A 26,293-nucleotide genomic window follows, 5' to 3' on the forward strand; every position below is an offset into this window, starting at 1 on the left:
TCTTCAAGTTGGTCAGCAAGAGGGTCAATAGACCCCTTCCAGTCCTCCTCACCCTCCAATGGCTGCCACTCAGGGCGGTAGGGAACGCCAAGGATGAACAGTGGGACAAAAGTACCCTCTGGCGCCTGTACTGACGTCGGTCTAGCGCCGTGTCCAAGTCGGGGGTGAGGTTGGGGTCGACACCTGCTGGGGGAACAGCCTGTGTCGGGGACATTGCCACTGGAATCGAAACCAAGGAAGGTATTGTGAGGTCAACCAGCACCAATCCAGATCCAGGCCTGAATCCATAAGGGCCCTGCGGCACCAGAAGGCCTAGAGCCCCTAGCCGAGTCTGCGGGGCCCAAGGCGCGCCGGCGAAGTCGGGCGGCCCACAGATGGAGTGGAGGGCTTCGTAAAATGCACAAAGCTGGGCAGGGGGCACTCCGGCTCCCGGAAAGGGAGGGAATCGCAGAGTCATACCAGCAGGCTCCCAGGACGGAGCCGGAGAGTGGCGAAGCTCTGGGTCCTGCGTCGCGTCGACTGACGGACAGGGAGAAGGCAAAGAGCGCCAATGCTTCTTTGCCTTCTTATTGTGCTTCAGCTTACCCGATGAGGGTGCAGACTTCGATGACGAATGGTGATGGCTCCTCAACCGGGATCCCAAACAGCACGGAGTGGACTGCCGATCCTCCAGAAGCTTTCGGGGCTGCTCCCGCAAAGACTTTTGTTCAGGGCCCGGCAGTCGGAGCACGGCTTCAGGTCATGGTCGCTTGGAGTCGACCGATGCCACCAACCGACACGCAGGGGTATTGCTACGAAAAAGATTCTCTGGATTCAGTCTGATGCCTGGGGGTAATTCTAAGGTAAGGAATCAAGAACTACGGTCTCTTTCAGATGGGCGATGCAGCCAGGCACACCGCTCAGGAAGGAGTTGACTTATTCTCAATCCGTACCACTTACAGCAGAGGTAAAAGAGGAGATGGTTTGGTGGCTCACCCACATTGCGGCATGGAACGGGAGAGTAATCTTAGGCTCCGCCCCAGACATCGTGTTCGAGTCAAACGCCAGTCTCTCTGGTTTGGGTGCCAGATGCAGGGGATTTTTCCACAGAAGGAGCATGGTCCACACAAGAATAATACGTGCACATAAATTGCCTGGAGCTCCTGGTGGGATCATTTGTGGTGCAGTGCTGGACCAAAGACAGGGTGCAGTCTTGCATGCTTCTCAAAATGGTTAATATTTCCACTGTCAGGTACATCAACCACTTGGACGTTACCAGATCCCGTGCCCTGGTTAACCTCGCCAAAAATTTTTGGGAACTTTTGCCTAGCAAACCAAGTGTCAGTCAGAGCACAGTATCTTCCGGGTCAGTCAAACAAGGTGGCTGACTGGCCCTCTCACCACCTTTTGGACTCCAGTGTGTAAAACTGGATCTACAGGTCTTCTCCCAGTTTTTGGATTAGTGGGGTCCCTTTTCAGTCGATCTGTTTGCGTCACGTCTGGATCATCAGTTGCCGAGATTTTTCAGTTGGAGGCCAGCTCCTCAGACGGAGGGGACGGACTCATTCCTCCAGGACTGGCGCGAGAACAGGGCTGCGCATTCCTTCCGTTCTCCATGATCATGCAGGTTTCAGTCCAGGTACGCAGGCAGAGATTGTGTTGGTTACCCCTCTTTGGAGATCTAAAGTGTGGTTTCCGGTTCTTCTGGAACTTTCTTGGGATTCTCCAATCTGACTCCCTCACTTTCCTCACATCCTACTGAATCCAGATCTCAGTCCTTATCGCCTGGTGATGAAAGACACATTGTGTATGATAGCCTGGCGATTCTCAGGCGACGTTGGTCACTCCCAGGCCTTTCGGGACAAGCTGAGTCACTCCTTTCCAGAGCATGGCAACCAAATAAGTTTTTTCTCACAAGGAGATTTCAGCTGAATTGGCAATGCTTTTGTGCCTGGTTTCTTGCCGGTAAGTGTCAGACGTATGGGCCCGGGACATCTCAGTCAGAGTGTTTTCCCTGGATGGGGTTTCATTTATAGTCAGCAGACGGACCAAGTGCAATACTAGGATAATCTCATACCTGGCCTTCCGGGAATCCCCCAAGCTGTTTGTGGTACAGTGCCTCCAAGCGTTTGTGGAATTGACTGAGCAAGTCCGCCCCCAGGCAAGAGACAACTGTGTATTGCATTACAGAAGCTGTTAAAGGCGGTTTATTCTCCTACCATAGCCCGATGGGTGCGCTAGGTTATGCAGGAGGCGGGGATTGATACAAAGGTGTTTCGTGTCCACTTCAGCTAGAAGGGCCATGGCCTCAAAGACGTTTTCCCTTGAAGCGCGTTTAGAAGATCTGATGCATGCTGCCGATTGGTCCTCAGACTCAACCTTTAAGGAGGTTTTACTTTAAGCCCGTGCTGGAAGTAGCGCAATTGGCTGTGGATAAGTTTCAAACTGACATAATCTGAGCCTCAGGTCCTGACATAGAATGAAAATGTGCCTAGCTATAGTACAGATAAGTTTCAATTCTGTTAAGGACATGGAGCCTAGGATTATCCAGCCCAGTGACCACTAAGTACACAGACCCTCCCCTTTCTGGTGTAAGTAACATGATTTAGTGGTTATAGAGAATAATATTTAATTGTTGAATTGTACATGTGCATATGCTTTGTGTGCCAATGCTCCCTTTGTTGATTGCCATTGTGTCACTCAGATTAGAAGTGGAATTCTGATGATGCGTGTTTTTTTCAGGAATGATGGGTCTAAACAGGATGTGTGAAGTTTGTTCTGGAGCTGCTCGCACAAAGAAAGAGGAGGAGTAACAGAGCAGTAGGGCCAAGTTGGCACAGGGCTGCAGAGAGAGAAGATGGATTTACGTTTTGAGCTTTTGCCTTTTCCCTGCTGTTTATGGGAAAAGTAGTCCGTTGTTTAAAAAAAAATGGCTGTTGTTGTAATAAAGCTAAGGAAGAAGGCATAAACCTCGCCTCCGTGTCCTTAATATAACTGAAACTTACCTGTACTACAGCTAGGCAAATTTAAATTCCACACCATGTAGAAAAATAGAACTTCATCTATACTAATATAATAAAGAGAGAGCCCAAACCTTTGAGGCGGGTAATCTCAGGAACCACAGCACCAATCACAACACCCAGTACAGCGTTGGAAAAGGCATTTGGAGCAGCTGGACATAGGCTATGCAGACGCCCACCATATAAATTTAAAAGGTAAAAGAACTGTGCCAGCAAAGTAGTCCCTTATGGGCGTGTCTGCGTTGTGCTGTGGGCTTGTGCTGGGGCCTGACAAACGCTGGGGGCGTGTGGTACGTTCCGCCCTTCATGCCATGTCTCATATCCTGTGCTGTGGGCGTGTGTTGGGGGCGTAGGCGTGTGCGGGGCGCGGGATTACGGAAAAAAAAGCGAGCGTTGTGCCCAATATTCCATTGTTTTTCTTTCAAGGTTCTGTACATTCCAGCTCCGGGTGTTCCTATAAATAACCCTGAACCCCAAAACCCAAACCTAGCCCTGAACCCTAAAAATACCCCAGTACCCCCAAACCTACCCCTGAACCCTAAAATACCCCTGAACCCCGAACCAAGCCCTGAACCGTAAAAATAACCCTGTACCCCAAACCTACCCCTGAACCCTAAAATACCCCTCTACCCCAAAACCCAAACCTAGCCCTGAACCCTAAAAATAACCCTGTACCCCAAAACCCATACCTATCCCTAAACCCTAAAACTACACCTGTACCCCATAACCGAAAACTATATCTGAACCCTTAAAATACCCAAACACCCCAAAACATATACCTCAGTACCCCAAAACATATACCCCTATATCCATACTTACCTTATCCAAACATCTAAAAAAAACATGCTTTTACCATTCATGCATTTACAACAAATTTTGTTGTAAATGTATGCGTGGTAAAAGCATATAAAATGTAATGCCATGCATTATAATGGCATTGCGGAGTCATGGTACTTTCGGAATGAAAGTATGCGGAGTGATGGTATGCGGAAAGAAAGTTGCGGAATAATGGGTGTTTACCCTCCCCTGGTAAGTACATTGGTGGCATGGCGGCCCACATCTCCAGCAACATACTCATATTTTTTCGCCACCGATTTGAAAAATGCACAGGTCTCTCTCATTGATGGCCTGCACCGACATACACTTTTAGACACACCTCCTGCCACAAGTTTTAGAATTGCGAACTTTAGAGCTGGAGAGCTACGTTTGAATCTCGGCATCAGCTCAACACCCTGTGATTCCAGGCAAATCGCTTTGTCTCCCCGTGCCTACCACAAATGAATGTGTTCTTCTGTAATGTAAATTGTGCTCATGCCATGTTGTCGAGTTCGCGCTATATAATATTGCAAGGAAAAATAAAGTAGGGAAACTCTAGTTCACACACTACTGAACGCGCACTCTTAAGTGCATCAGCAGTGCACTGTGAATCGGAGCGTTTCACAGGCCTGTCACTGATAAGAAATGCTATCAAAATGAAATCCTACAATACAATATACTACTGGCCGGCAGCAATTCATACCCGGACAACGTCAAGATGGGCTGCTAGTTTAATATATAAAACGAAACTGAAACATCAAAAATCCAATATGTAGACCTTGAGATGCTGAATTTGAAACTCTTTAGGTAAAAATAGCACCTAGAAGCAAAACAAGCATTTGCAATGCAATAGGTCTCGCATTAGGAAAGTTTGAGCTAGTGGTCTTGTAAATGACAATTTTTTTTATTTATGTGTTGTTTTTGAAAATAGCTAAATTAATAGCTTTGTCATTTATGATGCCAATAGTTATAACTTTCGCAAATGTGACACCTATAGCATTTGTAATGCAACATGTTTTGTATTTACGTGACTTAGATGTATTGATATTACAAATAATAATGGCTTTTAATTTTTTTAAATAATTAATACTTAAATAAAAGTTATTGTAATTTATAATGGCAACAGCTTAAACTTTTGTAAATAACTTTTGTGAAGATTATGTTCAGTGTATTTTATTGTGACGAAAATCTAAGAACAGAATAAAATATTAACATCTTTTTTGTGACATTTGTAATAAAGCTTAAAACATTGAGAGAACATATTTCAACCAGTGATGCAGTGGTGGCGCTGAGTGATGCTGTGGTTGCGCTGAGTGATGCTGCGGTTGCGCTGAGTGGTGCTGTGGTGGCGCTGAGTGGTGCTGTGGTTGTGCTGAGTGGTGCAGTGGTTGCGCTGAGTGGTGCTGTGGTTGCGCCGAGTGGTGCTGTGGTGGTGCTGTGGTGGTGCTGAGTGGTGTGGTGGTGCTGAGTGGTGCTGTGGTGGTGCTGAGTGGTGCTGTGGTGGTGCTGAGTGATAATGTGGTGGTGCTGAGTGATAATGTGGTGGTGCTGAGTGGTGCTATAGTGGTGCTGAATGATGCTGTGGTGGTGCAGAGTAGTGCTGTGGTGGTGGTACTGAGTGATAATGTGGTGGTGCTGAGTGACGATGTGTTGGTGCTGAGTGGTGCTGTGGTGGTGCTGAGTGGTGCTGCTGAGTGATGTTGTGGTGGTGCTGAGTGGTGCTGTGGTGGTGGTGCTAAGTGGTGCTGTGGTGGTGGTGCTAAGTGGTGCTGTGGTGGTGCGGAGTGATAATGTGGTGGTGCTGAGTGATAAGGTGGTGGTGCTGAGTGATTATGAGGTGGTGCTGGGTGATAATGTGGTGGTGCTGGGTGATAATGTGGTGGTGCTGAGTGATGCTGGGGTAGCGCTGAGTGATGATGTGGTGATGCAAAGGGCATAAAGGCACAAAACACGAGTCTAATAGGGGGCAGAAAGGCACAAAAAAGTTTGAGCTATTGGCATTTTAAATGACAATGCCTTTTATTTATTTGTTTTTAAAACTTGCAGTTGGTGCATCAACACTCACTTCGCACCGATGCAAAGGAATTAAAGGCATTGTCATTTACAAGGCCAATAGCTCAAACTTTAATAATGCGAGACCTATTGCATTGTAAATGGCCTGATTTGCAAATGTGGGTCCCTTTTTTTTTTTTAGCTATGTAATTCACTGATGAGGGTCACTTTTATTTTGCATTTATCACCCCAAGTGGAACTCCATGCCACTGGAGTAAAGCTAGCCTGGCTGATGAGGGATGTTACCCCGAAACCGGTCCCAGGGTGCTTGTTTCCAGTCCAGGCAGGACCTGGCCTGGCAGTTCGGGCTGGACTGTCCCATTGGGAGCAGGGCCAAAACTGATTTGCATAAGGCTGGGTTTAAACTGGAATGGTATGGGGAACAAAAAAACCGATTGATAAAGTCCCATACAATGAGTGATCTCTCCTGCGCTCCAATTATCTAAATTAAAGTAGACTTGTAATAAGTTCAACTCACAGTAAATCTATAATCACAAGACTGTAACATAAAGTTCCTATATAAAGCAGTTTAGTTATGACCAAAAGTAATTCAGTCAAAAATGAACAGTAATCATTCCTCCAATTCAGTTCCAAACAATCGCTATGTCCAAAATGCAACATTAATGTCCACAACTTCTATATTCGATTGTAGTATTCTTCTTTATTCTTTATAGCTTGTGTTGATTGGTGTATCACTTTCAGTACAGAAAATTTCACAGCCTACACGTGTTTCGTCTGACCCAATATGATGGTCTGTGACTTTGTCAGGGCTGTATAATAAACATCAAATAAATGTATATCAGTATAATACCAATATTAGTGTGCTAACCGAAAGTAGACTAGAAAAGTTAAGATATACCTGATAAACACCAGTGTCATCAGAGGAATATAGACAAAAGTAAATAACGCCACTAAGGACATAGGGTCACCCTTGTGCACACCATTATATCCCAGATCTGTTAAGGGTAATAGTATAATCACCTCAAAATTATAAATAGCGTTACAGAAGATTCTTCTCATCTTCTTAACAAATGATACTACCATCCTGTCCTGTAAGTAGTAGAATATTTTATGGTCAATAGTCATTTGATTCAACTACAATACCTTACTTCATAACCACGCCACATTAATATTCATTAATATAATGATCATATCCACTCACCAATAATAATTGTATTCGCGTCTTCTCATTAGTCAAATATCCCAAAGTAGTATAAATATCCTGGCTACACGTAAAATAATAGTAACCTGCAGCAAAGAATTAGGTGGGTCACTAATAGTCTAACAATATACCACTAAATTATTATTTGAGTATTCCCCATAGATCACCTTACCAAGTCAAATCCTTGTATTATTTTAACATATCACAATATTGTGTAAAAATAAAGGGTTTTGTAGTCTTCACTCGATCTGCCTAAGAGAAATTAACATTATTCGGGGATCGGACTAATTATATCATGTCTATCTACCATATCTATACTAAATATATAGACAGATTAGTCTTACCTCAGACTAATATTGACATGTCACAATATTGTGTCATTAATCTGATTCTTGTAGTCCCTACTCGATCTCAGACATTTATCCCAGTCTGCAAGCATCTGTTCGATGTAGGTCGAGAATAACGTAAAAAGAACAAATACGAGGTCAAAAAAACTGACATAGGGTAACATATTATTTAATTCGTAAATTTGAACTCTGAGTCTAGTTTAATCATGATCGTGGACTATCACCATAATATATATATAATATATATGGTGACTCACTGTTTAAAGGTTATTTCCGATTCCGTAATGACCTGTTCGGTGATTTCAGGGAATCGTAAATACATTAGAATAAAGTTCAAAAGACTGGCGCGAAGCATCGTATTATCTAGTCCGTTCATATCGTTATAAATATGAATCTAGTATGGCACAGAGTTACTTAAATTAATTATAAACCCTCCACTGACGATTTCACTCACCCGAGTATTCAGGAATAACCTCCGTATCGAAGTCTGGCGTGCAGCGTGGCCGCCATGTCTGTATGCCAATTTATACCGCGGTATCCGTGGCCGCCATATTGTAATGTGCAATCATACTAAGTCTCAATTTTTATCTTAAATACGTTTAAATCTTCAAAATTCTACGTGGCAAATATCTATTCTAATGTTAGGATATAATTACTACGGTACTCAAGAAATTAGGCGGTTTTTAGGTGTAGCCTATAACTCGTATGACTCAATTGTCCGTTACGTGTTTATATGTATTACTGTGTATTCACGACTAATTACACTGAGGATTCGATTAAAATAACAATAAAAATAAAATCAATTGTCATCTAAATTATTCATTCTATTTAAACCTAGGGAGGTTTAAATAGAATTATAAATCGAAATTCAAAAACGTCCTGTAGCAGTATCGAACCCTGTATAACTATATGCATCTAGTATCCTCCTATGCTCTGTGCTATTGGCGAGTCTAATGGGCAGGGAAGGGTTAGTACCACATAATAAGAATGTTTGCGCAGAGTAAAGTTAGGTAGAGTTGAGAAACTTATAAAGAGTTAAGTAAAGTCAAGTTTTTGTCATACAGAGGCCAGAAATAGAGGAAGTAGTGACAAATTGAGAGTAAAATATTCAAATCTATAACAAAAGGTTACATGAATATATATATAGAGTATACATTTCCAATTCATACATTTATAGCATCAGTAACCATTTATAATTAGAGTCAAAATTATTAAGTTCTCATTCTATTGGCATATGTAAATAGCAAAGTTGTAACACATCTCCACTAGCTGTATTTAAATTACATACAGTATGGGACCAAGCAATGTACTTGAGATGATTATCATATAAATACAGTAAATTCAAGGTATACAGTACAGAATCACTGACCCAAAAAATATTGTAGTTCAGAATCTAAATTCAGGTCTTCTTCTACGGCCCTAAGCTTCATAATCCACATACATTCTCTACGTCTCAAACGCAGGGTTCTGTCTCCTCCCCGCTTGTCTGCATTTACAACATCAATACCATGATAATGGAATTGATGTTTCACCCTGTCATTCTGAGTTTGAATAAAGTGTGCTGCTATAGGGTATCTAGTATCCCCATTTTTTAGAGCTCTAAAATGTTCTGTCATCCTGTCGCGTAGTCTCCTGATGGTACTACCGACATAAATTTTGGTACAGGTACATATAATTACATATACTACATATGTAGTATCACATGTAATGAAGGAATTAATTTTGAACGGTCCCATTCGATTATAGTTACATTCCTTTATCTTGTTGACGGCCCATCTACAAGAATTACAACTGCCACAATGGAAGAAACCTTGCTCTTGGCGTCTTAGCCAAGATGATTTATCTGGTGCACTGTGATAGCTAGGGCAAAGTTTACTGGATAGTGTCTTCCTCTTCCTATATGTAATATTGGGTCTGTTATTCAGCACTCCCTTGATATCAGGATCACTCATTAACAAATGCCAATATTTCTTCAGGATCCCATATAACTGGAAACTTCCTTCTCCATAATTAGTTACTAATCTCACCAATTCCTTGTCATCATTGGACTTACTGTGACTCGGTTTGGGTTTCAGTGTATCTAATCTTGCCACATTCTTAGCTCTTCTTACAGCTTTATCTATGACCTTTTCAGAATAGCCTCGAGCTTTAAACCTTTTATTCATATCAGTCAAATTATTCTCAAAATCTACGTCTTCTGAGCAATTTCTACGTGCTCGTAACATCTCTCCATACGGAATGGAATTAATTTGACATGAGGGATGACAACTTTCTGCTGATAATATTGCATTACAACTCGCAGTTTTTCGATACATCCTACTGCATAATTTTTTTAATCATCTAAATAACAAAGAGGTACACATGACTTTCACAACTGAATATAGTTTTGAAAAGTTGACTTTCCTTGATGTGGAACTATTTATCAAGAATGACAGATTATGCAGTAGGATGTATCGAAAAACTACGAATTGTAATGCAATATTATCAGCGGAAAGTTGTCATTCCTCATGTCAAATTAATTCCATTCCGTATGGAGAGATGTTACGAGCACGTAGAAATTGCTCAGAAGACGTAGATTTTGAGAATAATTTGACTGATATGAATAAAAGGTTTAAAGCTCGAGGCTATTCTGAAAAGGTCATAGATAAAGCTGTAAAACGAGCTAAGAATGTGGCAAGAGTAGATACACTGAAACCCAAACCGAGTCACATTAAGTCCAATGATGACAAGGAATTGGTGAGATTAGTAAATAATTATGGAGAAGGAAGTTTCCAGTTATATGGGATCCTGAAGAAATATTGGCATTTGTTAATGAGTGATCCTGATATCAAGGGAGTGCTGAATAACAGACCCAATATTACATATAGGAAGGGGAAGACACTATCCAGTAAACTTTGCCCTAGCTATCACAGTGCACCAGATAAATCATCTTGGCTAAGACTCCAACCGCAAGGTTTCTTCCATTACGGCAGTTGTGATTCTTGTAGATGGGCCGTCAACAAGATAAAGGAATTTAACTATAATCGAATGGGACCGTTCAAAATTAATTCCTTCATTACATGTGATACTACATATGTAGTATATGTAATTATATGTACCTGTACCAAAATTTATGTCGGTAGTACCATCAGGAGACTACGCGACAGGATGACAGAACATTTTAGAGCTCTAAAAAATGGAGATACTAGATACCCTATAGCAGCACACTTTATTCAAACTCAGAATGACAGGGTGAAACATCAATTCCATTATCATGGTATTGATGTAGTAAATGCAGACAAGCGGGGAGGAGACAGAACCCTGCGTTTGAGACGTAGAAAATGTATGTGGATTATGAAACTTAGGGCCGTAGAAGAAGGCCTGAATTTAGATTCTGAACTACAATATTTTTTGGGTCAGTGATTCTGTACTGTATACCTTGAATTGACTGTATTTATATGATAATCATCTCAAGTACATTGCTTGGTCCCATACTGTATGTAATTTAAATACAGCTAGTGGAGATGTGTTACAACTTTGCTATTTACATATGCCAATAGAATGAGAACTTAATAATTTTGACTCTAATTATAAATGGTTACTGATGCTATAATGTATGAATTGGAAATGTATACTCTATATATATATTCATGTAACCTTTTGTTATAGATTTGAATATTTTACTCTCAATTTGTCACTACTTCCTCTATTTCTGGCCTCTGTATAACAAAAACTTGACTTTACTTAACTCTTTATAAGTTTCTCAACTCTACCTAATTTTACTCTGTGCAAACATTCTTATTATGTGGTACTAACCCTTCCCTGCCCATTAGACTCGCCAATAGCACAGAGCATAGGAGGATACTAGATGCATATAGTTATACTGGGTTCGATACTGCTACAGGACGTTTTTGAATTTCGATTTATAATTCTATTTAAACCTCCCTAGGTTTAAATAGAATGAATAATTTAGATGACAATTGATTTTATTTTTATTGTTATTTTAATCGAATCCTCGGTGTAATTAGTTGTGAATACATAATAATACATATAAACACGTAACGGACAATTGAGTCGTACGAGGTATAGGCTACACCTAAAAACCGCCTAATTTCTTGAGTACCGTAGTAATTATATTCTAACATTAGAATAGATATTTGCAACGTAAAATTTTGAAGATTTAAATGTATTTAAGATAAAAATTGAGACTTAGTATGATTGCACATTACAATATGGCGGCCACGGATACCGCGGTATAAATTGGCATACAGACATGGCGGCCACGCTGCACGCCAGACTTCGATACGGAGGTTATTCCTGAATACTCGGGTGAGTGAAATCGTCAGTGGAGGGTTTATAATTAATTTAAGTAACTCTGTGCCATACTAGATTCATATTTATAACGATATGAACGGACTAGATAATACGATGCTTCGCGCCAGTCTTTTGAACTTTATTCTAATGTATTTACGATTCCCTGAAATCACCGAACCGGTCATTACGGAATCGGAAATAACCTTTAAACAGTGAGTCACCATATATATTATATATACATTATGGTGATAGTCCACGATCATGATTAAACTAGACTCAGAGTTCAAATTTACGAATTAAATATTATGTTACCCTATGTCAGTTTTTTTGACCTCGTATTGTTTGTTCTTTTTACGTTATTCTCGACCTACATCGAACAGATGCTTGCAGACTGGGATAAATGTCTGAGATCGAGTAGGGACTACAAGAATCAGATTAATGACACAATATTGTGACATGTCAATATAAGTCTGAGGTAAGACTAATCTGTCTATATATTTAAAATAGATATGGTAGATAGACATGATATAATTAGTCCGATCCCCGAATAATGTTAATTTCTCTTACGCAGATCGAGTGAAGTCTACAAAACCCTTTATTTTTACACAATATTGTGATATGTTAAAATAATACAAGGATTTGACTTGGTAAGGTGGTCTATGGGAAATACTCAAATAATAATTTAGTGGTATATTGTTAGACTATTAGTGACCCACCTAATTCTTTGCTGCAGGTTACTATTATTTTACGTGCAGCCAGGATATTTATACTACTTTGGGATATTTGACTAATGAGAAGACGCGAATATAATTATTATTGGTGAGTGGATATGATCATTATATTAATGAATATTAATGTGGTGTGGTTATGAAGTAAGGTAATGTAGTTGAATCAAATGACTATTGACCATAAAATATTCTACTACTTACAGGACAGGATGGTAGTATCATTTGCTAAGAAGATGAGAAGAATCTTCTGTAACGCTATTTATAATTTTGAGGTGATTATACTATTACCCTTAACAGATCTGGGATATAATGGTGTGCACAAGGGTGACCCTATGTCCTTGGTGGCGTTATTTACTTTTGTCTATATTCCTCTGATGGCACTGGTGTTTATCAGGTATATCTTAACTTGTCTAGTCTACTTTCGGTTAGTACACTAATATTGGTATTATACTGATATACATTTATTTGATGTTTATTATACAGCCCTGACAAAGTCACAGACCATCATATTGGGTCAGACGAAACACGTGTAGGCTGTGAGATTTTCTGTACTGAAAGTGATACACCAATCAACACAAGCTATAAAGAATAAAGAAGAATACTACAATCGAATATAGAAGTTGTGGACATTAATCTTGCATTTTGGACATAGCGATTGTTTGGAACTGAATTGGAGGAATGATTACTGTTCATTTTTGACTGAATTACTTTTGGTCATAACTATACTGCTTTATATAGGAACTTTATGTTACAGTCTTGTGATTATAGATTTACTGTAAGTTGAACTTATTACAAGTCTACTTTAATTTAGATAATTGGAGCGCAGGAGAGATCACTCATTGTATAGATTTTTCTCCACACCAAGTGTGGTTTGATGAGGGTAGTTGGTAACCACCCTCTTTCTCACCTGCAGCACTACTGAATTCCTCATCATACACTTAACCCTGGTAATACATTGAGCGCCCTTATCAGCAAGGTTACCAACATTGTATGATAAAGTCCCAGATCTCTGTACTGGGGTGAATGTATGACATTGTTCTGCAATCTGACCATCAACTGTTCTTTCAGCACTTTTATTTTGGTGCCTGGGCCTATTTTTTGTGATAGGCCGACCCTGTCTTCAGTATGTTCTTTGCTCACAGTCGCAGTCGTTCTATCCTTCTACAGTACATAGGGATTGCCATTCTGATGTTTAAATGGCTAGCTGAGGGTCTATCATTCAGTCCCTCCACTACTTTGGCAGAGCTTTTTAGTGTTAATATTTAATCCCTCCTTTTGTAGGCTGAGGGTTCTTGCTATTCAGGCTGCACCCGCCATGGCAGAGGGCTTCTAGGAATTCACTATTTTCTCCCTCTGTGACAACGAATAAAGGATGGACTGAAGGGGCTTTGTGTGGCCATAAGAAGAAGGGGAGAACGGCCCTGCGGAGGTCACATGCGCTCACAGCACCGTACTCCACCCTTAGAAAGAAAGGCAATGGAAATGTGGGTAGACCAGAGAGAACGACAAAGGGCATTTTTTGTCTCCTTTCGCTTCCATGGTGCACTGACTGCAGTTGTGAATGTGCAAACAACTGGCTTCAGTGTACCGCACTGAAACAGCTGAACACATACCTCCTCTGAATGAACACTTAACAAGTAATGCTCATGCAATGCGGGTGGTGTTCCACTTTAACACTGTTCACTTATCTTTTAACACTAGTGTTAACCGCGTGCACGTTTACCGCCCTGTTCAGAGCTTCCTTTCATAGCAGCAATGTCTTCTTACACAAGGGGCTAAAGCTTGAACTGCGAGTCCCCTGACAGGAACCTCACAACAGTGTCCCTCTCCCTTGTCACTGTATTTATTAAAGCCGCTCTCTGACCGCCAATAGCCCCCGTTCACGTACTGTTCCGTGTGCACCAGGCATCACTTGATCTCCCTCTTAGTGAGACCATGCTATAGCGTGTGACCCTCGTCCATGTTGTTTATACATGTCGGAGTAACTTAGGAAACTGATCCTCGTAGGCAAAGGCTGCCTGGAACTAAAAGCTCACCTCCAGGAGAAACGATTATGCAACACGTGGAAGCCTTAAAATAGAATGAAAGTGTTTCAGGCAAAAGTATGGTTTGATTGGCTGTAGGCTTCAGCTCTGCGAGTATCCCGCTTCAATGCTGCCTTTTCCTGTCTGGGGCAGGGCCGCTGTTAATTTTAAGGCATTTACTTCCGGCCCTACAAGGTAAAGTCGAAGTAGCGATTGTCGACATCCCATCCAACCGCAGCCTCTTGAGGCTATGTGAAGGGGGCGTGGTGTGAGGAGACCCTATGCAAAAAGGAGCTTGCCTACATCCCTGGGTCTCTCGTGATTCATTCAGAACATGATTACATTGGGAATCTACGTCACCTAGAGCACGTGTTTACTGTGGAGGGCACACAAAGGGGATGGTGAAAGCGATAGCTTCTTTGTACCTGCAGTGTCGCGAGAGCACGAGGAACGTCAGCAGCAGTCAATTGTTCATGGGGTACACAGCCTTCGTTAGCAGCAAAAGCCAAGGCGCAAAGCAAGATACACTTGCTAGAACCTTTTTATGACAGCAAGGCTTTAAACACTGTTTAGGGGAACATTTCAGAAAAACCAAGCACGTGCCGCTAGGAAACGTAAGATATATGGAAGTTATAGCATGTACTGCAGGTTGCAAGATCTTAAAATTACTAGCTGTGGTCTCTCTTGTGAAATTAATTCACTATGGCAGAACTACAAATAACAGGTAGCGCACTGTTTTCTTGACGCCAGTTTATACCTGCAGAAATACAAAACAAGTTAGCATTAGTGAAGTACGGAGGAGACTCCTTTTACATGTACGGGAGGCGTTAGCGCGCATGAGACGAAGCAGTACAGTGGCAAACAAACCGCTACGAGAGTTAACAAATAGAACAAGAATGATTACCGTGCTGTGAGGGTAAGCTGAAGGTTTCACTCTTGAGCCTCTCGAGGGCCGCTTCCGCCTGTTTACTATTCCATGTCGGTAGTAATCTGAGCTCCTCTTGAGCCCAGTTGGAAGTCAGGCAGGCCCGCCCGGGACGTGGGCGGGGCCTTGATCCAAGCCGGAAGAGGCCGGCATTGGCTGTGACGTGGGGCTCCCATGCTCGAGGGAGAGCCCCGTGGTGACAGCCGCCGGATGGAGGAGAGGCCCGGGTCCCAGGAGGGGGCCCGGGTGAATCAAGAAAGGTGTCCGAGGCTGCCAACGGCAGTGCGGGGTTCCCAGGAGTCCAGGGAAGCCCTGCAGGAGAAGTGCTGCCGCCACAGAGGGAGTCCCTGGAGAGCAGCCCGGTAAGGTCAGAAGGGCTGGGGGGCTCCATAGGCGCTCCGTTAGTGCCGACCGCGGCACAATTGCGTGAGGTGTTGAAAAAGAAAGTACAGTAAATCTAGTAGATAGCAAGCGCCAGCTCGACAGCTTTAACAATGAAAGTGAAACTGCATGCTGGCCAGGTGCGAGACCTAAAAAGCTGATTGAGATGGAGAAGGCACTGGAAACAAAAGAGGTGATCTAGGGTTGGGAGAGCTAGGGGGAAGGGAGTAGAGCAATAAATGTATATACTACCATGGAGTGTTAAAACCAAAAGTAACAGGAGCACGCCTCAAGCTCGACAGCGAAAGCCCAGGCACCACAGCGAAAGCAAAACTGACACCGCACACACAGCAAGCAGCCAGCAGCGCGCTCCTGCGGACAAAACTGACACTGGAAAAGCGCGCGTCCGACTCGTGTCTACATTCCCAGAAACGGGCAACAATAGTTGTCGAGCAAACAACAAGCAATGCTTCGCATTGCTTGCACGTCTAGGCTCGACCTAAAAAAGTGCTAATCGGGAAATCTGGTTATGCCAGACCAGAAATAAAGTCAAAAGTTTAGGCCCACCGCAATGGAGTGCAGGCCAGATACATGGACCAGTGAGATCCACTGAACAATAGTACCTTAATCTTAAATATGACTACGTTGAGGACGCGTGGTACAGTCGAGACATCAGTGTGGATCCACGCAGCGGTGCTGATGCGCTGGTCTTGATCCACGCAGCTGTGGGGATGCGTCGGCTCAAATGAGCGCTGAGCTGCTATTTGAAGGCTTTGGCGTCGGAACTTAAGCTGCTGTCGACAGAGATGCAAGGACCTTGTGATGGGGAAGTGCACTGCACAATAGTGGTTCCAAAGGCCATGCGTCATGCCGATATACGCAGCAGAGACGATCAGCCGGTTCCAATCCACTCAGCAGAGGTGATGCATCGGTTTTGATACGCACAGCAGCAGCAATGCGTTGGATTCACTGACATCGGATCCTCCGGAACCACCACTATAGGACCACTTCCAATGGTGGTGAACTAGGATGGCACCACTTGGCAGCGCAGAATCACAGAGGGCAGAGTCCAGGTGCAGAAGCAGGGTGGTATGGAAGTCTCTTATGACCCTGAGACTTCAAATCAGGAGGCCAGCCAACTAGCCCTTGGAGTCAAGCTGAGTTCAAGTGATGCAGGTCGAGTCCTTCTCACCCAGGCAGGGGAACAGCAGGCAGCAGGGCAGAACAGCAAGGCAAAAGTCCAGCAAGGCAGAAGTCCAGCAAAGCATCAGCCCTTCAGCAGCACAGCAGTTCTTCTTCCTGGCAGTCTTCACAAGTCCAAATAGTGGTCTTTGAAGTGCAGAGAGGTCCTCCCTTTCTGCTCTGGCTCACTACTGAGGGAGGAGTGGTATGCAGCTCTTTCTGTGGGTACAGGACACAGCCTATTCAGGTGTAAGTGAGGCGGGGTCCAGCTCCTCCCTCCGATCCTGCCAGGATGGCTCATCAAGTCACAACTAAGCTTCCATTGTGTGTGGCTGTCTAGGGGGAATACACAAAGCCCAGCTGTCACACTCCACAGACAGGTGGTCAGAGACAGGCAGCAGGCACCAAATGGCTAAATTAAGAAAAAGTCAACTTTCTAAAAGTGGAATTTTCAGAATTGTAATTTAAAATCAGACTTCACCGTTAGTTAGGATTTTAAATTAGGATTCCAGAGACACCAGACTTGGAAAGTCTATCTCTTCGCAAATGGGAATTACACTTGGAAAATGGAATAAGGCAATCTCGATGTTATCCTATGGGAGAGATAGGCCTTGCAGTAGTGAAAAACAAATTTGAGAGTTTTTCACTCCCAGGACATGTAAAACGTGAACGAATGTGTCCTCCCTTTTCAACACATTGCACCCTACCCTATGGGCTGTCTACGACCTACCTTAAGAGTGACATATGTATATAAAAGGAAAAGTTTGGGCCTTGCAAAATATTTATTTTGCCAGGTCGAAATGGCAGTATACTGCACACACAGGCTCTGTGTGGCTGGCCTAAGACATGGTTAAATGGCTACTTAAGTGGATAGCACAATCAGGGCTGCAGGTTCTAGTATCTTTTAATCTACAAACCATTGGCACATGTAGTGCACTTTACTAGGGACTTATAAGTAAATTAAATCTGCCAATTGGGTATGGGTCAATATTAACATGTTTAGAGGAGAGAGCACAAGCAATTTAGCAATGGTTAGCAATGGTTGAGTGCTCAGAACCCTAAGGCCAACAAAAAGGTCAGAAAAAGTGGAGAAGGAAGGCAAAAGGTTTGGGGATGACCCTGCAAAGAGGGACATTTTCCAACACACTCATAATTATTTTCTTTTAAAAAAATACCTTGCAAATATTAACGTGAATTATCTAGATTATTTGATTATCATGCGGAATGTGTTGCTGTTATTGGAAGTAGCTGGCTTTTCAAGCTGGTTTCTACATTCAACAAATACCCAACCAGGTGCTGAAAGCAATGCACCTGTTCTACTGCAATGGAATTATACCCTAGGAGATGGAACAATGTACCCAATATTCAATGGCATGATGGTGCAACAAAAATGCTTATTGTTAATTTCAGATGTAAATGTCCACTGTCTCAAACAATGGGTAAAGGAGTCTGGCACAAACAGGTCCATTGCTGAAGAGAAGTGTGGCAAACCCAGTGGCTGTGTGTTGTTTCTCCTACCAAAAGGACCCAAATATTGCCGGATTAGGTCAAGATAAGTGATGAATAAGTGATGTCCAAGGGAAAATTGACAAATAGTTTTGCTAGAGCTGTAAAATAAAGTTTTATATGGTCTCCTTTAAAAGTATTATCATGCAACTCTAACATGAAAATAAAAATCCACCATTAAAAAAGGCCAAGCTACTCAAGCCAGCAAAATCACTTACAGTTTTAAGCACTCGCTGGTGACATTCAATGTCACCTGCAGGTCACAAAGTCGTAAACTACTCCTGCAATCAAATTTTAACCGGGAAAGTGTAACACCTGTTACAGCACTTACAGCTAGTCAAAACTAAGATGAATAGTGCTATATAAAACAAGCTTTTGTTATTAGCATCATTAACATCATCGTCATTAACAATAAATATTAAGCGTTATAGAGGCTGCCGAGGGCAATTATAGTTGGTAAAGGCCCCCCATACCCAAGTTATTCATTAACAAGAGTGAGTGCGTGCCTTTAATGACCATTCTAGCGCCAGAGAGAAGGGTGATTATGTTATTGGAACTTTCCACCCAGGGGGTATAATGTCTAAAAAAAAAAAGAGAGATTAACAGAAAGACATGCTTTGGAATATTGGAGCAGAAGGTCTGTACCCGCCATTATGGGTCCTGAGCCACTTTACGTTCTTTAATAGAGCTGTCAAACATTCCAATGGTATGGTAATAATAAGAACAATAACTACAACAGCATGACAATAACACTACTACTCCTAATAGTACTAAAAATAGAGTCAAACAGTAGGGAAGGAAGCAAAATATATCCAACAGGCACAGGCTGTAGCTTCCATAGTGGCACACTGCAACAAATTGTTTCAAACCACAGGCACTGTGTTACTCGCAGACTGCTAGCTCACTTCATTATGCCTTGATATTTCTGTGTGAAGACAGCAGCAAACCACAATACACATCATTGCAAGTTTGCTACATCAGTCGCCACACCCCAGACTACTGACAATACGAATGATATTCAAAAAATATCATCTGAATGAAGCACTTCCCAATTTAGCTTTTCAGTGACAAACTGTGCATAGAATCAGGCAGAGTGCTTACCAACAGCATTGAGGGCATGCCTGAGCTCCAACGTAAAGGCAGTGATGGGCACGTCATCTGACACTGGCAGGATGGCAACAGTAGACAGGTTGCTGGCAGGATTGCCAGAATCCCACTTGCTGCTTGTTGAGATCAGTCCAAGACCAAGTCCATGACCTGACACATTAATGAAACAGACACATTACTATGGTGTGTTGACTGGTGAGTACTCAGAGAAACAAGTCGCCTGATGAGCATGCACAGAACGAGGAGAAAGGTATTAGACAAAGGAGACTGCAGAATACAGAAGAGACTAGCCCTTGAAAGGAGCTTCTGAATTTGAAAGCTGCCAGTTTATGTTGTGCGTGCACATTAGGAAGGTATGCATCAAACATTATAACCCCAGGAAACACTACAGCCACAGAACAAGCTGCGTCCAAATGTTTCCACAAAAAGAATTTAAACACACACAGACAGCACACGTCATGCACATGCATCATAAACAAACACATCAGAATCAAAGCACAACATATTTGAAAGGAGTTTTATTTCTATCTCTATGTGGCCATCTAACATACAAAAATCTGTTACCACCCCAACCGACTATGGCCTTTCCATACCATGGGGTTGATTGTCAAAATGCTAATTTCTTGTTCAGTACTTAAATTAATCTCATGAACGCAATGCGTTTTCCGACTATGCTTTAAGGATTTCAAAGGATCATTATTTTGTACTATGCGTTTTTCTTCCAAAGAGTCAGCCACACACTCCACTGAGCTCCTGTCAGACACCACATACCTAGATTTACGGTCACTAAAACAAAAGTCACTCAAATCCAAGGCAAACCACAAAACTACCCAATCAGTACACAGTAGATAAATCTTGCCATGGGCAACCGACAAAGATCTGATATATGTCACATTCCTCTATCATCAAACACCCAACAGCAAGGTCAACAAAACAATACGGATGAATTTCCGAGAAAAAATACCACTGTCCTTTCAAACGTTTCAATCGGAAATACTGAGATTCTTTTGTACCTGTAATCAATCCCGATTAGCACATAAGAATTGTTTTGCCACCATACGAAGGGGGTGTCCAATTACATTACTTGGCAAGCCAAATCATCCCTGTGAATGATTATATATTCTCAGACCGAGAAGATCCTACCTTGGCATGGGAGATGGAGTGCAGAAGGCCATGTGCACAGGGTCACATGGCATTCTGCACTTACTGTAAGGTACACACACGGATATAGTTCTTAACCATGTTGTCCTCAAAATCTATAAACCGTGTTATATACTAAAAAAAGAAAAATACAGAGAACAGAACACATTTCCAGTTGTACATATAATCCCCTTTACTCCACCATAACACGCTAGACAGACCTCACAATATGTTCAAAGGCATAATTCAGCACCAAATCACTCTCTCCTAACCACACCTACATACTTCTTATAGTAATTAGGATAAATTAGTTCAATCATACCTCAGAATCAAGCCCACAGCATCAAAGCTAGTGATGCCCCTCTTGGAAATAGTCTACCCCGGTGCTGCAATAGACAGCGACCCACCCAGATCATCAAAATAAATTACAAAGTCTTTCAGCACAGCCATCCATGCAAATAATACACAGCAAACACATATATCAGATTGAACACATTTTAACTGACATTAACCGAACCTTTATCTAAGTAGGTTTGTAATAAACAAATCCCTATTAACCAAAGGTAACCTCACATAACTACAGACAGACTACGAAAGCACAATAGAAAAAGCAAAAGAGCACTACACAAGCGCTGATAACACAACATACTCAAATTTAGGACTTGATGGCAACAGTTCCGTGTCCCAGAACCCGAGGGCCTGATTCTAAATATTCTGCGCTCCCAAGTTCAACTTATGTTTGCAAAAACCAGTCCTGTTTGTATTTGGTGATCCCTATTCAGAATCCGCAAGGACTGCTTTATGGATGCAGATTAAACTTCGTGCCAAGGAAAATCTGCAATCCGAGGCACGAGAAGAGTCAATGGGTGACCACGGGGAAAATATTAATTTTCCTCAAAGTCCTACATTTGGAGGTATTCGTCTATTTACCGGTGTTTTTCTTACCTATGTTTAGGCACTGATTCAGAGTAGGGCAGAACAGGAGGGCGTGTTTACCGCACCCAGTAATTAAAGATTCCACACTGTGGGGTATTTACAGGGAGTGGTAAATATCTTTTATTCCAAGATCCCCACCTTGGAATGAGGCATATGACGCAAATGTGCAACTTTCCATGCTGTATCTAGTAAAATCTGTCATGAGACAACTGGGTAGCTACGGTCACAAATACTGTTTGTGCAGAGACCAGAATGAATCCCTGAATTCAGAACCAGGGCCTTGTTGACAAAACAAGTTACCTTCAAAATACAAATTGTGTATCCAGAAAATACCCAAATAGTTTAGGGGTGTTAACGGGGAAAAGGATTGTCCCTGGCAAAGCAGAAGTCCTCCAGATCGACTGCCGCTGCAAGGTCCCAATTATGAGGCTGGTGGTCAATCCATCAAAGGGTTTTATAGAGCGCTGCTTATCACCCGCAAGAGTATCCAGGCACTGGGGGTTTCTGCTGCTGGGCGGAGTCAGTCAAACAGACAGGTCTTCAGATCCTGAATTCCTGCAGGGAGGGGAGGTCTGTAGGTGGAGGGGGAGGTTGTTCCAGGTCTTGCCAGCCAGAAAGGAGAATCCGCATTTGCTGCTCTTGCTCCGGCGAATGAGGTTGATTGATGTAGGCTGGTCCCTGATTGTGCAGGGCCTTGTAGGTGTGAGTTGGTATCCTGAATTGGCACCTCTTGTGGACGGGGAGCCAGTGGAGTTTCCTGATGTGTGGGGTGATGTGGGCCCGTCTGGGGAGATCAAGGACGAGTCTGGCGGCTGAGTTCTGAATGGTCCGTAGTCCCTATAGGAGGTGTGAGGTGATTCCTAAGTAGAGTGTGTTGCTGGAGGAAGCAGACTGGAGATATGGCGCTGATGGTGCAATTGCTGTCGGCATTATGTTGAGATACCTGGCGTGCTCTGTGGGTGTTGGTGAGGGCCCCAATTCTGCAGGCCACTAGAGGTCGTTCCACAGTGATGTGTTGCTGCAGAAGAGGAGTACCTCGTTTTGTCGGTGTTGAGTTTGGCACAGTTGTTTTACATCCAGAGGGCAACGCTGGTCATACACAGGTGGAAGTTGGCCTTGATGGTGGAGCGGTCTGTGGATAGAGAGAGGATATGCTGGGTGTCTTCTGCATATGCTATGATGTTCAGTACATGGGTCCTGGCAATGTTGACCAATGGGGTGATGCAGGCATTGAACAGGGTATGGCTGAGAAAGAACCCTTGGGGGACGCTGTTAATGATGTTCTTGGGGTCTGAGGTGTAGGGTGGAAGGCAGACGTTTGGGGTACTTTCAGTGAGAAAGGTGTGATCCACTTGAGGGCATCCCCATCTCGTGCAGCTTTTCCAAGAGGGTGTAGTGGGAAACGGTGTTGGAGGCTGCCGGGAGGTGGAGGTAAAGGGAGCAGAGAGATGGGCTGGAAGTTCTTGAGATCTTTTGGGTCTGAGGATATTTTTTTGAGGAGTGTTTTGACTTCCACATGTTTCTGTTCTCTGGAAAATGGCAGAGGTGATGGAAGTGTTGAAGATGGCGAGAAGTTCTTTGCTGATAATATTGTTCCCCAGATTGAACATGTGGTGGGGACAGGGGTCCCTGGGTGCTCCTGAGTGGATGGAGCTCAAGATGGCAGAAGTGATCTGCGTGATGAGTTGGTCCAATGTTATGATCCTGAGGTTTGGGTGGGAGTGGGTGAGGTTGAGAAGGTTAGGGGTCTACATGTTCATCGATGGGGCACAACTTGTTGTGAAATAAGTCTGCTAGGGTGTCACAGAGATCTGGGAAGGGGTGATGATGTTTTCAGTTGCTATGGGGTTGGAGAACTCTCCTTGATGATGTTAAAGATTTATTTGCTGTGGTTATTGGTTATAGCTGGCTTTGTGGTAGGTGGCCAGTGCGTTCCTTTTTGTATTTTTCAGCTGCTGGTGGTAGTTGTTGAGTGCCAGCTTGAAGGTGGTGTAGTCGTTTGGCTATTTGGTAGAGAGCCAAATTCTTTACAGATGCTTGCAATTGCGTTTGGAGGTTTTTATTTCCGGAGTGTACCAGCTGGTGTGCTTGGTGGGTCTGCCTGATTTGGCGGATTTGATGTGGTGTTTTTGTAGGAGCAGTTGGTGATCCAGGTGTTGAAAATTTTGACAGTCTCTTCGAGGTTGGAAGTGGTGTCCGGATGGGAGGAGCTGAGGGCGTAATTCCATTAGTTTTTGGGTATCTTGCTCTGGCTCCTGGGGGTGGTGCTGGGCTGGTTTGTGGAGGTAATGATGGCTGTGACGATGAAGTGGACGATTGAGTGGTTCGACCAGGTGAGTTCGGTGACATGGTCGAACCTGACTCTGTTGCTGGCTGTAAAGATGGGGTTGAGTGTGTACCTCGCAATGTGAGTGGTGTCGGTGGCTAGTTGGGAGAGGCCAGGGTTGTTCATGCTCTCGAGGAGGCTGGCTGTATTGGCGTCGGTGAGGTGAAATATGAGGTTGCTGAGGAAGATAAAGAACATCGGAGTTGATGGTCAGTGGGGCGATGTAGTCGGGAATGGCCTTGTAGAAAGCAGGATGTGGTCCTGGTGGGCTATAGGCAAGAGTGCCTTTGATGGTGCTCTTGCCGTCAGTGTTGAGGTGGAAGTTGAGGTGTTCCATGGTAGGGTTGTGTCGGTGACGGCTGTGCAGTAGAGGGATTCTTTGTGGATGATGGCTATTCCACCACCTTCCACCTCCGTGTTTGTTTATACATTCTCGTTATATAATCTTGTATTCGTTTGGTGTGGCGATGCCGGGTGCAGAAGTCGGGTGGAGCCAAGTCTAGGTGGTGAAGACTACGTCATGGGTGAGGAAGGTGATGGAGTTCCAGATCTCGGTGGCATGTTTGTGGAGCAATCAGGTGTTAATCAGCAGGCAGTGGAGTTGTCACGGATCAGTAGTAGTAGGTGGGTCCTATGAGTGGGAGTTTTGACGTCACAGGAGAAGAGACCATGTCGGAAGGAGAAAGGTCCTGCTGTTGAGAGTGGGGATGCGCAGCTCCAGTAGTTATTGCAGGGTCCTGAGTTCAGGGGTCAAGCACCCAGACAATGTTCACATCAAGATTACAAATTTGAAGACAGTAGGGACTGTGCATCGGTATCAACTTTTTAAAACCAAAAGATTTTCAAGATGGAACGATCGGAACCACCATGTCTTGGTAGCCAATGGAGGGTCAAAGGGTACCCCATTTCATCTGAAGTGGCGCTGACAGAGAAACTGGGCCAGATCTTTCGTGAAATGTTCATAGCACAACTTCATCCTGAATGTCCACATCGAGTTCCATACTTTGCTGCCACTTCCTGAAAAAGCCTACTTCAGTGCTGTTTCCTATTTAAAAGAAGGAGTTTCCAGATGACTATTCACTTAAGTGTGTGTACCTTCAGAGACAGTTCATTTATGTGTTAAGTACTATGCTCTATTTTCATGCAGAGCCTCTTGAATTATATTGGACAGTTTGAATAAGGTTCTGGCTTCAATAGAGAGCCATTTTAAGGACCTCATGGTCTGATCTTCTGACATTGGTTACAATTCAGGCGACAGTGGTGAAGGCTATGTTCAATGTAGACAGATAGATTCTGGATATGCCCGACAATAAGGAGTTGCTATAATCACGCCTAGTGAGATGCTGTATCATCAACCATGCCTGAAGACACCGATCGTCTTTGCCAGCTCTGCTATGTCATCCAACAAGGAGATTTTCCAGTAGAGCAAAGTGTTGTTGGCATTGAGATGAAACAAAAGGTTTCGCTGTCTCAGGAAATAGTAAAGGGTTCCATGTAGAGACTGAATAGCGTTCTGGACAGGATGTAACCTGAATTCATGATACAGATCAATAAATAGTCATGTTGTTTATAGGTCTCTGTAGGCTTTGTGCCTGGCATGTGGTGATCTTCCAATATTGAGACAGTCTCCTAAAAAAAGTTGTCACATCATGAAAAAGTAACAGATTGTGTGTTTTTAAGCTAAGGCGTCTTTCAGGGATTGCATTATCTGAATATACTGTGCACACATGGGTGCACACATTTTCATATTAAATTTACACCTTATCCAATTTGTAAGGAAACTACATGTTAAGCAATAGCTGTTTGCATATACTTGCTAACAAAAATCGTAACAGGGCACAGTGAGCTCTGTAAAATATAGCTTAGAAATGTTTCATGCCAAACCACCAGGCTCTCCTCATAATCAACATGGATTATACATCTTTGAATTAATGAGATGATTTTACATGCACATTGGACGACTGGTTTCAAAGCCCTCAGTGAATTAATTAATCATAGATCAGACAAGTCTAGGCTCTGACTGGAAATAGAAATGTTCCATTAATCCGCAGATCAGGCAGAGCAAAAAATGAGAGAGCCCCTCTGCACACAGTCACATATGTCCCCGTCAACCTTGAACCTAAAACATAACTATGGAGCGGTTATAGCGGCCAGAGAAATCACTATAGTGCTAGCAAATGAGAAACTGTGTATTGAGATCAAATGAAAAAAATAGTATTAAATGGTTAGCGGGCAGCATAATCTTGAAAATGTACCAGAAAACAGTCTCACCTGACTAATCGTTTGAATCTAGAATCTGTGTGTTTTTACCAAAGAAAAACTTCTTTCAGTATTCAATCTCAATCTTGCTCGCCAGGAACTGCTCCCTC

At 43.0% G+C, this 26,293-nt stretch overlaps 1 protein-coding gene across 1 annotated transcript in view; it reads right to left on the bottom strand.

Moving 5' to 3' along the window:
- The window catches only part of PNPLA7 (patatin like domain 7, lysophospholipase), a 1,710,105-nt gene that overhangs the window by 736,722 nt on the left and 947,090 nt on the right, over positions 1–26,293 (bottom strand). The window contains exon 22 of the mRNA XM_086921192.1: positions 19,517–19,672. Within this exon, the coding sequence (XP_086777318.1) occupies positions 19,517–19,672 (156 nt within the window). The remainder of the gene's footprint in view (positions 1–19,516; positions 19,673–26,293) is intronic.

Source organism: Lissotriton vulgaris, chromosome 5, assembly GCF_964263255.1.
Source record: "Lissotriton vulgaris chromosome 5, aLisVul1.2, whole genome shotgun sequence".
In the NCBI taxonomy this organism is placed as follows: Eukaryota; Metazoa; Chordata; class Amphibia; order Caudata; family Salamandridae; genus Lissotriton; species Lissotriton vulgaris.